This window comes from Hyperolius riggenbachi, chromosome 1 (genome assembly GCF_040937935.1).
Source record: "Hyperolius riggenbachi isolate aHypRig1 chromosome 1, aHypRig1.pri, whole genome shotgun sequence".
Classification (NCBI taxonomy): Eukaryota; Metazoa; Chordata; class Amphibia; order Anura; family Hyperoliidae; genus Hyperolius; species Hyperolius riggenbachi.
The window spans coordinates 690420139-690433478 of record NC_090646.1 but is presented as its reverse complement, the minus strand read 5'-3'; the positions used below and the strand labels follow the sequence as shown (position 1 = coordinate 690433478).

Sequence of the window (13340 nt, the reverse complement as noted above, 5' to 3'; positions counted from 1 at the left end):
GATGTAAAGCTAGGACATAATTGGGAGACCTCTAGAGCAGTGTTCCCCGACCCTGTCCTCAAGGCCCAACAACAGTGCATGTTTTGTGGTAATCTAAACAGGCAGTTAATCAGCTCTGCTGAGACACTAATTACCTCATCTGTGAATGTTTTTGGTTTTCTGCAAAACATGTACTGTTGGTGGGCCTTGAGGGACAGGGTTGGGGGAAATCTGCCATAAAGGACTGTTGGTGGGTCTTGAGGACAGGGTTGGGGAACTCTGCATACAGGACTGTTGGTGGGTCTTGAGGACAGGGTTGGGGAACTCTGCATACAGGACTGTTGGTGGGTCTTGAGGGCAGGGTTGGGGAACTCTGTATACTGAGTATACAGGACTGTTGGTGGTTCTTGAGGGCAGGGTTGGGGAACTCTGCATACAGGACTGTTGGTGGGTCTTGAGGGCAGGGTTGGGGAACTCTGTATACTGAGTATACAGGACTGTTGGTGGTTCTTGAGGACAGGGTTGGGGAACTCTGCAGTATACAGGACTGTTGGTGGGCCTTGAGGACAGGGTTGGGGATACAGGACTGTTGGTGGGTCTTGAGGACAGGGTTGGGGAACTCTGCATACAGTCCTGTATGCAGAGTTCCCCAACCCTGTCCTCAAGGCCCACCAACAGTCCTGTATAGTATATAGTGGGCCTTGAGGACAGGCTTGGCCTTGAGGACAGGACTGTTGGTGGGTCTTGAGGACAGGGTTGGGGAACTCTGCATACAGGACTGTTGGTGGATCTTGAGGACAGGGTTGGGGAACTCTGCATACAGGACTGTTGGTGGGCCTTGAGGACAGGGTTAGGGAACTCTGCATACAGGACTGTTGGTGGGTCTTGAGGGCAGGGTTGGGGAACTCTGTATACTGAGTATACAGGACTGTTGGTGGTTCTTGAGGGCAGGGTTGGGGAACTCTGCAGTATACAGGACTGTTGGTGGGTCTTGAGGGCAGGGTTGGGGAACTCTGCAGTATACAGGACTGTTGGTGGGTCTTGAGGGCAGGGTTGGAGAACTGTTGGTGGGCCTTGAGGACAGGGTTGGGGATACAGGACTGTTGGTGGGTCTTGAGGACAGGGTTGGGGAACTCTGCATACAGTCCTGTATGCAGAGTTCCCCAACCCTGTCCTCAAGGCCCACCAACAGTCCTGTATAGTATATAGTGGGCCTTGAGGACAGGCTTGGCCTTGAGGACAGGACTGTTGGTGGGTCTTGAGGACAGGGTTGGGGAACTCTGCATACAGGACTGTTGGTGGGTCTTGAGGACAGGGTTGGGGAACTCTGCATACAGGACTGTTGGTGGGCCTTGAGGACAGGGTTAGGGAACTCTGCATACAGTACTGTTGGTGGGTCTTGAGGACAGGGTTGGGGAACTCTGCATACAGGACTGTTGGTGGGTCTTGAGGACAGGGTTGGGGGACTCTGCGTATACAGGACTGTTGGTGGGCCTTAAGGACAGGTTTAGGGAACTCTGCACAGGACGGTTGGTGGGCCTTGAGGACAGGGTTGGGGAAGTCTGCATATACAGGACTGTTGGTGGATCTTGAGGACAGGGTTGGGGAACTCTGCTCAGGACGGTTGGTGGGCCTTGAGGACAGGGTTAGGGAACTCTGCGTATACAGGACTGTTGGTGGGCCTTGAGGACAGGGTTGGGGGAAGTCTGCTATACAGGACTGTTGGTGGGTCTTGAGGACAGGGTTGGGGAACTCTGCATACAGGACTGTTGGTGGGTCTTGAGGACAGGGTTGGTCAACTCTGCGTATAAAGGACTGTTGGTGGGCCTTGAGGACAGGGTTAGGGAACTCTGCACAGGACGGTTGGTGGGCCTTGAGGACAGGGTTGGGGAAGTCTGCGTATACAGGACTGTTGGTGGGTCTTGAGGACAGGGTTGGGGGAAGTCTGCTATACAGGACTGTTGGTGGGTCTTGAGGACAGGGTTGGGGAACTCTGCACAGGATGGTTGGTGGGCCTTGAGGACAGGGTTGGGGAACTCTGCACAGGACTGTTGGTGCGCTCTGAGGACAGGGTTGGGGAACTCTGCACAGGACTGTTGGTGCGCTCTGAGGACAGGGTTGGGGAACTCTGCTATACAGGACTGTTGGTGCGCTCTGAGGACAGGGTTGGGGAACTCTGCTATACAGGACTGTTGGTGCGCTCTGAGGACAGGGTTGGGGAACTCTGCACAGGACTGTTGGTGCGCTCTGAGGACAGGGTTGGGGAACTCTGCTATACAGGACTGTTGGTGCGCTCTGAGGACAGGGTTGGGGAACTCTGCTATACAGGACTGTTGGTGGGCCTTGAGGACAGGGTTGGGGAACTCTGCATATACAGGACTGTTGGTGGGTCTTGAGGACAGGGTTGGGAAACTCTTCTCAGGACGGTTGGTGGGCCTTGAGGACAGGGTTAGGGAACTCTGCTATACAGGACTGTTGGTGGGTCTTGAGGACAGGATTGGGGAACTCTGCATATACAGGACTGTTGGTGGATCTTGAGGACAGGGTTGGGGAACTCTGCATATACAGGACTGTTGGTGGGCCTTGAGGACAGGGTTGGGAACTCTGCGTATACAGGACTGTTGGTGGGCCTTGAGGACAGGGTTGGGAACTCTGCGTATACAGGACTGTTGGTGGGCCTTGAGGACAGGGTTGGGAACTCTGCGTATACAGGACTGTTGGTGGGCCTTGAGGACAGGGTTAGGGAACTCTGCATATACAGGACTGTTGGTGGATCTTGAGGACAGGGTTGGGGAACTCTGCTCAGGACGGTTGGTGGGCCTTGAGGACAGGGTTAGGGAACTCTGCATACAGGACTGTTGGTGGGCCTTGAGGACAGGGTTAGGGAACTCTGCATACAGGATGGTTGGTGGGCGTTGAGGACAGGGTTAGGGAACTCTGCATACAGGATGGTTGGTGGGCCTTGAGGACAGGGTTAGGGAACTCTGCATACAGGACTATTGGTGGGCCTTGAGGACAGGGTTGGGGAACTCTGCATACAGGATGGTTGGTGGGCCTTGAGGACATGGTTGGGGAACTCTGCATACAGGACTGTTGGTGGGCCTTGAGGACAGGGTTAGGGAACTCTGCATATACAGGACTGTTGGTGGATCTTGAGGACAGGGTTGGGGAACTCTGCTCAGGATGGTTGGTGGGCCTTGAGGACAGGGTTGGGGAACTCTGCATATACAGGACTGTTGGTGGATCTTGAGGACAGGGTTGGGGAACTCTGCTCAGGATGGTTGGTGGGCCTTGAGGACAGGGTTGGGGAACTCTGCATACAGGATGGTTGGTGGGCCTTGAGGACAGGGTTGGGAAACTCTGCATATACAGGACTGTTGGTGGATCTTGAGGACAGGGTTAGGGAACTCTGCATACAGGACTGTTGGTGGGCCTTGAGGAGAGGGTTGGGGGAACTCTGCATATACAGGACTGTTGGTGGGCCTTGAGGACAGGGTTGGGGAACTCTGCTCAGGACGGTTGGTGGGCCTTGAGGACAGGGTTAGGGAACTCTGCATATACAGGACTGTTGGTGCGCTCTGAGGACAGGGTTGGGGAACTCTGCTATACAGGACTGTTGGTGGATCTTGAGGACAGGGTTGGGGAACTCTGCTCAGGATGGTTGGTGGGCCTTGAGGACAGGGTTGGGGAACTCTGCATATACAGGACTGTTGGTGGATCTTGAGGACAGGGTTGGGGAACTCTGCTCAGGATGGTTGGTGGGCCTTGAGGACAGAGTTGGGGAACTCTGCATACAGGATGGTTGGTGGGCCTTGAGGACAGGGTTGGGGAACTCTGCATATACAGGACTGTTGGTGGATCTTGAGGACAGGGTTAGGGAACTCTGCATACAGGACTGTTGGTGGGCCTTGAGGAGAGGGTTGGGGGAACTCTGCATATACAGGACTGTTGGTGGGCCTTGAGGACAGGGTTGGGGAACTCTGCTCAGGACGGTTGGTGGGCCTTGAGGACAGGGTTAGGGAACTCTGCATATACAGGACTGTTGGTGCGCTCTGAGGACAGGGTTGGGGAACTCTGCTATACAGGACTGTTGGTGGATCTTGAGGACAGGGTTGGGGAACTCTGCTCAGGATGGTTGGTGGGCCTTGAGGACAGGGTTGGGGAACCTTGCTCTAGAGAATGTTGTGGTAAGGTGCTAGTTGTAGTCACACCCGTACTGCCATTAATGACTCATTCTCTCAGTCTTTTGCATTTTGCAGCCAGCATCTCCAGGACTGGAACGCTGATGCCGGCACACAGAAGCAAAGTAAGTGATTTTTCCACATTGTGATTTTTCCTCTTCCTCCTGATGTGTAAGAGCATAATGCAAGCTCCATGTATCTTTCAGGCTCAGATCTTACAGGAAACGTCTGCCTCTCGGAAGATGTCAGTTGGAGCTCAGTTCAGGGTAACGGTCTTCAGTCTTCTCAACTTCATCTTCTTTCTGTGGTCAAATGGGCCACTGCAGCTTTAAGGCCAAGCTGCAGGGCCGCAAAACACAGCACACTTGTGATTCCCCCCCCCCCCCCCCCCTTCTCCCCCCCCCCTCCCCCCAACAGAGCTTCCTGTTGGTGGGATCTGATTCCCCCCCACAGAGTTTATTTATTTTATTTTCTTACAAATATTTGCAGTATTTATTTTTAAATACATTTCTTTATTTTTTTCCCCCTAAACCCTCCCTCCCTACCCCGGCTGGCCAATCACTGTGATCGGCTGGTATAGCCTATGACAGCGGATCACCGCCCACACTCTGGAGGGGACAGTCGTGTCACCCGGCCGATCGCAGCGCTGTACACCCAAATTAGATGGCCATCTACCGAGAGGCGGAGCTCCACCTTCCAAGCAGCAGATGTGTGTGCAGCCTGCGCCTGCTCTCCTGCTGGCCCCATAGAGAGCTGCTCATTCCAATCTGCGTGGAGCGCTCCTGCTGGCCCCATAGAGAGCTGCTCATTCCAATCTGCGTGGAGCTCTCCTGCTGGCCCCATAGAGAGCTGCTCATTCCAATCTGCGTGGAGCTCTCCTGCTGGCCCCATAGAGAGCTGCTCATTCCAATCTGCGTGGAGCGCTCCTGCTGGCCCCATAGAGAGCTGCTCATTCCAATCTGCGTGGAGCTCTCCTGCTGGCCCCATAGAGAGCTGCTCATTCCAATCTGCGTGGAGCGCTCCTGCTGGCCCCATAGAGAGCTGCTCATTCCAATCTGCGTGGAGCGCTCCTGCTGGCCCCATAGAGAGCTGCTCATTCCAATCTGCGTGGAGCGCTCCTGCTGGCCCCATAGAGAGCTGCTCATTCCAATCTGCGTGGAGCTCTCCTGCTGGCCCCATAGAGAGCTGCTCATTCCAATCTGCGTGGAGCTCTCCTGCTGGCCCCATAGAGAGCTGCTCATTCCAATCTGCGTGGAGCTCTCCTGCTGGCCCCATAGAGAGCTGCTCATTCCAATCTGCGTGGAGCTCTCCTGCTGGCCCCATAGAGAGCTGCTCATTCCAATCTGCGTGGAGCTGTACTGGGGCTGCTGCGCTGCTCATGCCAATCTGCGTGGAGCGCTCCTGGGGCTGCTGCGCTGCTCATGCCAATCTGCGTGGAGCTGTCCTGGGGCTGCCGCGCTGCTCATGCCAATCTGCGTGGAGCGCTCCTGGGGCTGCCGCGCTGCTCATGCCAATCTGCGTGGAGCGCTCCTGGGGCTGCCGCGCTGCTCATGCCAATCTGCGTGGAGCGCTCCTGGGGCTGCCGTGCTGCTCATGCCAATCTGCGTGGAGCTGTCCTGGGGCTGCCGCGCTGCTCATGCCAATCTGCGTGGAGGTGTCCTGGGGCTGCCGCGCTGCTCATGCCAATCTGCGTGGAGCGGTCCTGGGGCTGCCGCGCTGCTCATGCCAATCTGCGTGGAGCTGTCCTGGGGCTGCCGCGCTGCTCATGCCAATCTGCGTGGAGCGGTCCTGGGGCTGCCGCGCTGCTCATGCCAATCTGCGTGGAGCGGTCCTGGGGCTGCCGCGCTGCTCATGCCAATCTGCGTGGAGCGGTCCTGGGGCTGCCGCGCTGCTCATGCCAATCTGCGTGGAGCGCTCCTGGGGCTGCCGCGCTGCTCATGCCAATCTGCGTGGAGCGGTCCTGGGGCTGCCGCGCTGCTCATGCCAATCTGCGTGGAGCTGTCCTGGGGCTGCTGCGCTGCTCATGCCAATCTGCGTGGAGCGGTCCTGGGGCTGCCGCGCTGCTCATGCCAATCTGCGTGGAGCTGTCCTGGGGCTGCCGCGCTGCTCATGCCAATCTGCGTGGAGCTGTCCTGGGGCTGCCGCGCTGCTCATGCCAATCTGCGTGGAGCTGTACTGGGGCTGCCGCGCTGCTCATGCCAATCTGCGTGGAGCTGTCCTGGGGCTGCCGCGCTGCTCATGCCAATCTGCGTGGAGCAGTACTGGGGCTGCCGCGCTGCTCATGCCAATCTGCGTGGAGCAGTACTGGGGCTGCCGCGCTGCTCATGCCAATCTGCGTGGAGCTATCCTGGGGCTGCCGCGCTGCTCATGCCAATCTGTGTGGAGCTGTCCTGGGGCTGCCGCGCTGCTCATGCCAATCTGCGTGGAGCAGTACTGGGGCTGCCGCGCTGCTCATGCCAATCTGTGTGGAGCTGTCCTGGGGCTGCCGCGCTGCTCATGCCAATCTGCGTGGAGCGCTCCTGGGGCTGCCGCGCTGCTCATGCCAATCTGCGTGGAGCTGTCCTGGGGCTGCCGCGCTGCTCATTCCAATCTGCGTGGAGCGCTCCTGGGGCTGCCGCGCTGCTCATGCCAATCTGCGTGGAGCGCTCCTGGGGCTGCCGCGCTGCTCATGCCAATCTGCGTGGAGCTGTCCTGGGGCTGCCGCGCTGCTCATGCCAATCTGCGTGGAGCTGTCCTGGGGCTGCCGCGCTGCTCATGCCAATCTGCGTGGAGCGCTCCTGGGGCTGCCGCGCTGCTCATGCCAATCTGCGTGGAGCGCTCCTGGGGCTGCCGCGCTGCTCATGCCAATCTGCGTGGAGGTGTCCTGGGGCTGCCGCGCTGCTCATGCCAATCTGCGTGGAGCGCTCCTGGGGCTGCCGCGCTGCTCATGCCAATCTGCGTGGAGGTGTCCTGGGGCTGCCGCTGCTTATGCCAATCTGCGTGGAGCTGTCCTGGGGCTGCCGCGCTGCTCATGCCAATCTGCGTGGAGCTGTACTGGGGCTGCCGCGCTGCTCATGCCAATCTGCGTGGAGCTGTCCTGGGGGTGCCGCGCTGCTCATTCCAATCTGCGTGGAGCGCTCCTGGGGCTGCCGCGCTGCTCATGCCAATCTGCGTGGAGCTGTACTGGGGCTGCCGCGCTGCTCATTCCAATCTGCGTGGAGCTGTCCTGGGGCTGCCGCGCTGCTCATGCCAATCTGCGTGGAGCGCTCCTGGGGCTGCCGCGCTGCTCATGCCAATCTGCGTGGAGCAGTCCTGGGGCTGCCGCGCTGCTCATTCCAATCTGCGTGGAGCGCTCCTGGGGCTGCCGCGCTGCTCATGCCAATCTGCGTGGAGCTGTACTGGGGCTGCCGCGCTGCTCATGCCAATCTGCGTGGAGCTGTCCTGGGGCTGCCGCGCTGCTCATGCCAATCTGCGTGGAGCAGTACTGGGGCTGCCGCGCTGCTCATGCCAATCTGCGTGGAGCGCTCCTGGGGCTGCCGCGCTGCTCATGCCAATCTGCGTGGAGCAGTCCTGGGGCTGCCACGCTGCTCATGCCAATCTGCGTGGAGCTGTCCTGGGGCTGCCGCGCTGCTCATGCCAATCTGCGTGGAGCGCTCCTGGGGCTGCCGCGCTGCTCATGCCAATCTGCGTGGAGCGCTCCTGGGGCTGCCGCGCTGCTCATGCCAATCTGCGTGGAGCAGTCCTGGGGCTGCCACGCTGCTCATGCCAATCTGCGTGGAGCGCTCCTGGGGCTGCCGCGCTGCTCATGCCAATCTGCGTGGAGCGCTCCTGGGGCTGCCGCGCTGCTCATGCCAATCTGCGTGGAGCTGTCCTGGGGCTGCCGCGCTGCTAATGCCAATCTGCGTGGAGCTGTCCTGGGGCTGCCGCGCTGCTCATTCCAATCTGCGTGGAGCGCTCCTGGGGCTGCCGCGCTGCTCATGCCAATCTGCGTGGAGCTGTCCTGGGGCTGCCGCGCTGCTCATGCCAATCTGCGTGGAGCGCTCCTGGGGCTGCCGCGCTGCTCATGCCAATCTGCGTGGAGCTGTCCTGGGGCTGCCGCGCTGCTCATGCCAATCTGCGTGGAGCTGTCCTGGGGCTGCCGCGCTGCTCATTCCAATCTGCGTGGAGCGCTCCTGGGGCTGCCGCGCTGCTAATGCCAATCTGCGTGGAGCTGTCCTGGGGCTGCCGCGCTGCTCATGCCAATCTGCGTGGAGCGCTCCTGGGGCTGCCGCGCTGCTCATGCCAATCTGCGTGGAGCTGTCCTGGGGCTGCCGCGCTGCTCATGCCAATCTGCGTGGAGCAGTACTGGGGCTGCCGCGCTGCTCATGCTAATCTGCGTGGAGCTGTTCTTGGGCTGCCGTGCTTCTCATGCCAATCTGCGTGGAGCTGTCCTGGGGCTGCCGCGCTGCTCATGCCAATCTGCGTGGAGCGCTCCTGGGGCTGCCGCGCTGCTCATGCCAATCTGCGTGGAGCGCTCCTGGGGCTGCCGCGCTGCTCATGCCAATCTGCGTGGAGCGCTCCTGGGGCTGCCGCGCTGCTCATGCCAATCTGCGTGGAGCTGTACTGGGGCTGCCGCGCTGCTCATTCCAATCTGCGTGGAGCTGTCCTGGGGCTGCCGCGCTGCTCATGCCAATCTGCGTGGAGCGCTCCTGGGGCTGCCGCGCTGCTCATGCCAATCTGCGTGGAGCGCTCCTGGGGCTGCCACGCTGCTCATGCCAATCTGCGTGGAGCGCTCCTGGGGCTGCCGCGCTGCTCATGCCAATCTGCGTGGAGCGCTCCTGGGGCTGCCGCGCTGCTCATGCCAATCTGCGTGGAGCTGTCCTGGGGCTGCCGCGCTGCTCATGCCAATCTGCGTGGAGCTGTCCTGGGGCTGCCGCGCTGCTCATGCCAATCTGCGTGGAGCTGTCCTGGGGCTGCCGCGCTGCTCATGCCAATCTGCGTGGAGCTGTCCTGGGGCTGCCGCGCTGCTCATGCCAATCTGCGTGGAGCTGTCCTGGGGCTGCCGCGCTGCTCATGCCAATCTGCGTGGAGCAGTACTGGGGCTGCCGCGCTGCTCATGCCAATCTGCGTGGAGCGCTCCTGGGGCTGCCGCGCTGCTCATGCCAATCTGCGTGGAGCAGTCCTGGGGCTGCCGCGCTGCTCATGCCAATCTGCGTGGAGCTGTCCTGGGGCTGCCGCGCTGCTCATGCCAATCTGCGTGGAGCAGTCCTGGGGCTGCCGCGCTGCTCATGCCAATCTGCGTGGAGCGCTCCTGGGGCTGCCGCGCTGCTCATGCCAATCTGCGTGGAGCTGTCCTGAGGCTGCCGCGCTGCTCATGCCAATCTGCGTGGAGCTGTCCTGGGGCTGCCGCGCTGCTCATGCCAATCTGCGTGGAGCGCTCCTGGGGCTGCCGCGCTGCTCATGCCAATCTGCGTGGAGCGCTCCTGGGGCTGCCATGCTGCTCATGCCAATCTGCGTGGAGCTGTCCTGGGGCTGCCGCGCTGCTCATGCCAATCTGCGTGGAGCTGTCCTGGGGCTGCCGCGCTGCTCATGCCAATCTGCGTGGAGCTGTCCTGGGGCTGCCGCGCTGCTCATGCCAATCTGCGTGGAGCAGTACTGGGGCTGCCGCGCTGCTCATGCCAATCTGCGTGGAGCTGTCCTGGGGCTGCCGCGCTGCTCATGCCAATCTGCGTGGAGCGCTCCTGGGGCTGCCGCGCTGCTCATGCCAATCTGCGTGGAGCGCTCCTGGGGCTGCCGCGCTGCTCATGCCAATCTGCGTGGAGCTGTCCTGGGGCTGCCGCGCTGCTCATGCCAATCTGCGTGGAGCGCTCCTGGGGCTGCCGCGCTGCTCATGCCAATCTGCGTGGAGCGCTCCTGGGGCTGCCGCGCTGCTCATGCCAATCTGCGTGGAGCGCTCCTGGGGCTGTCGCTGCTCATGCCAATCTGCATGGAGCGGTCGGCAATAAGTTAACTCCGCACGCCTCTATCTTTTATGTTTCCTCCATTTTCCAGCCTTCTTTTCTCCTGATCTACTTTCCCTCCCTTATAACGTCTTCTCTTCTTGTTCTACATTTTTATTCCCCCTCCTTTTCCTGGCCACTCCTCCTTTCTGCTTCTCTCCTTCCTCCCGATTCCATTTCCCTTTGTGCCTTCCGTGCTTCCCATTCCTTTTCTTCTTTCTTACTCCTGGGGCCATAAGCAATTCACTTTTTCACCAGAGTTTTCTCCTAGGAGAAAAAAATTCATCTTTGATTCAGGCTACTTGCACAACAAGACGTTGCGTTAGGTGCTGCGTTATGGTCGCATAACGTGCCCCTAACGCAACGCCTGGTGCTCTCTGGTGTGGACGTCAGAGTGAGCCGCGTTGTGCAGCTCACTCTGGCGTCCGTGATGCCGTGATGCGTACTCTTGGACGCATGCGGCATCACGTGGTCCCGCCGGCCAATCGCCGCACAGAGCGGCCGCTCCAGGAAGTAAACACTGCACGTCACTGAGTGCAGTGAATATTAATTAGCCATGTGCCCGGCCGCTCTCCCCTCCTCCCCAACATGACTGAGCATGTGCAAGCAGTCTAACACGGCATAGCCGCTGTAACGCTATAGTATGCTGCACTTTCGGGAGAACGTGCAGCGTTACATGTAACACAACATGGGCAGTGTGAACAGCCCACTGCAGTTACATTGCTGTGCGTTGGGGGAGCGTTACAGGCGCACTAACGTGCGCCTGTAACGTCCCTGTGTGCAAGAAGCCTTAAAGTAACTTTTTAGCATTTTGTAATGGAAAAAAAATACCAATAAGTAGGTATAAAGTACTATCAAAATGATTTTGAGTATCTCTTTGCTTGCTGGTGGTTTAAATGGCATTTTATTGACAAGTTGTGAAAATATCACCTAGGAGAAAACTCGGGAGAAGAAGTGAATTGCACATGGCCCCTTATGTCTTATCGTCCTGCTTTGCTTGCTGCTAGTTCTCTCCTTTCCTCCACCCTCCCCCCCCCCCCCCCCCCCCACTGGCCTGTTTTACACTATGCGCTGAAAAACTGCTGACATGTTTTATCTCTCAATAGTAATGCATTGTGAAAACGTGTTCAGGTAACATGCGTATAGTGTGAACTGGGCCATAAGGCAACATGGGCATTACTTTGAAAATCAGTTGTCTTTTCAGTTATAACTGAGAGTGACTGATAAAATGTTAAAGGACCTTGGCCTCTATTCACTAAGCTTATCTCCTGTCTTTAAAGGGAACCAGAGGCCCAAAGAAAAAGCTTTTATACATACCTGGGGCTTCCTCCAGCCCCATACGCACGGATCGCTCCTACGCCGCCGTCCTCTGCTGCCTGGATCCGCCGGTACCGGGTCCCGTCATGGCCGCCAGTCGGTCAGTCGGCCGGCAGACGCGGCCAACTGTCCGCATCACACGGGGCTCCCTCCATGTATGTACGCGTGAGGCTGCGCAGCCTCATGCATACGGGTATGCCAGAAGTGACGAGACCCGGTACCGGCGGATCCAGGCAGCAGAGGACAGCGGCGTGGGAGCGATCCGTGCGTATGGGGCTGGAGGAAGCCCCAGGTATGTATAAAAGCTTTTTCTTTTTTTTTTATTTCGTTCCTCCCTGGTTCCCTTTAATAACGTTTCTAGCGTTATCACCATGGTGATGAGGCATGTAGTATTCCGGAAACTCTCTCATTGTGTGCAGGTAAGCTTTCTCTTGCCTTATTATCTCTAGCATGATCTTAGTGAATTCAGGCCCTTGCCTGTTAGTTTCTTCCCTTTCTTCTCCAGTTAGTTTTTCTTTTTCCACTTCTGCCTCTCTCTTCCTCTTATCCTCTCTTCCTCTTATCTTCTCTTCCTCTTATCCTCTCATTCTCTTATCCTCTCTTCCTCTTATCTTCTCTTCCTCTTATCCTCTCATTCTCTTATCCTCTCTTCCTCTTATCCTCTCTTCCTCTTATCTTCTCTTCCTCTTATCCTCTCATTCTCTTATCCTCTCTTCCTCTTATCCTCTCTTCCTCTTATCCTCTCTTCCTCTTATCCTCTCTTCCTCTTATCCTCTCTTCCTCTTATCCTCTCATTCTCTTATCCTCTCTTCCTCTTATCCTCTCTTCCTCTTATCCTCTCTTCCTCTTATCTTCTCTTCCTCTTATCCTCTCTTCCTCTTATCCTCTCTTCCTCTTATCCTCTCTTCCTCTTATCCTCTCTTCCTCTTATCCTCTCTTCCTCTTATCCTCTTTTTTTTGTATTAAAAAGCTTTATTGAGCATATCAACAAATATACAAAGCTTTTGAAAGCAGAACAGATAAAACATAAGGTATTAGCATACCAACTAAACATCAAGAAACTATGGGGGAGCATCTAGAGGACATAATGTAGATAGTTGGGCCGTCCGGCCTGGGAAATGGGGTATCCGAAACCTCCTTCTGAGATCCCAGGGGTCAGTCTGTCCTACCTGTTTTTGGTGTAAGACTATATTGCTCCCTCTAACACATACATAAAACTTAAAAAAAAAGGAAAAAACCACATACATAAAAATAAAAACAGGATAAAAAGAAAGAACGAGCTATCAAGATACATTCCTGCATAAGGTATTTGGTTACAAGAGTCCTGAGTAAATCCAAACCTGTACATCATACTATAATGAGTGAACACATATGTCCAAGGGTAGTTAAGAACTCCTATATGTTTTCCAGGATTCCCAAATGAGATCAAATCTTGCCATATTTTCAATGCTATAATAATAAACCCGATCCATTATCATCATTAAGTCCAGACGTTGGGTAACTAGTGATAACTCTAGTTCTGTGGTTTTCCATTTGAAGGCTATTGACCACTGAGCGGCTAGTAGCATGTATCTATATATTCCTCTTATCCTCTTATCCTCTCTTCCTCTCTTCCTCTTATCCTCTCTTCCTCTTATCCTCTCTTCCTCTTATCCTCTCTTCCTCTTATCCTCTCTTCCTCTTATCCTCTCTTCCTCTTATCCTCTCTTCCTCTTATCCTCTCTTCTCTTATCCTCTCTTCCTCTTATCCTCTCTTCCTCTCTTCCTCTCTTCCTCTTATCCTCTCTTCCTCTTATCCTCTTATCCTCTCTTCCTCTTATCCTCTTATCCTCTCTTCCTCTCTTCCTCTTATCCTCTCTTCCTCTTATCCTCTCTTCCTCTTATCCTCTCTTCCTCTTATCCTCTC

At 56.8% G+C, this 13340-nt stretch overlaps 1 protein-coding gene across 1 annotated transcript in view; it reads left to right on the top strand.

The window, feature by feature from the left end:
• The window catches only part of LOC137544753 (myosin-IIIb-like), a 418671-nt gene that overhangs the window by 275953 nt on the left and 129378 nt on the right, over window positions 1-13340 (top strand). Inside the window, exons 16-17 of the mRNA XM_068265847.1 lie at window positions 4239-4285; window positions 4367-4426. Coding sequence (XP_068121948.1) covers window positions 4239-4285; window positions 4367-4426 — 107 coding nt within the window. The remainder of the gene's footprint in view (window positions 1-4238; window positions 4286-4366; window positions 4427-13340) is intronic.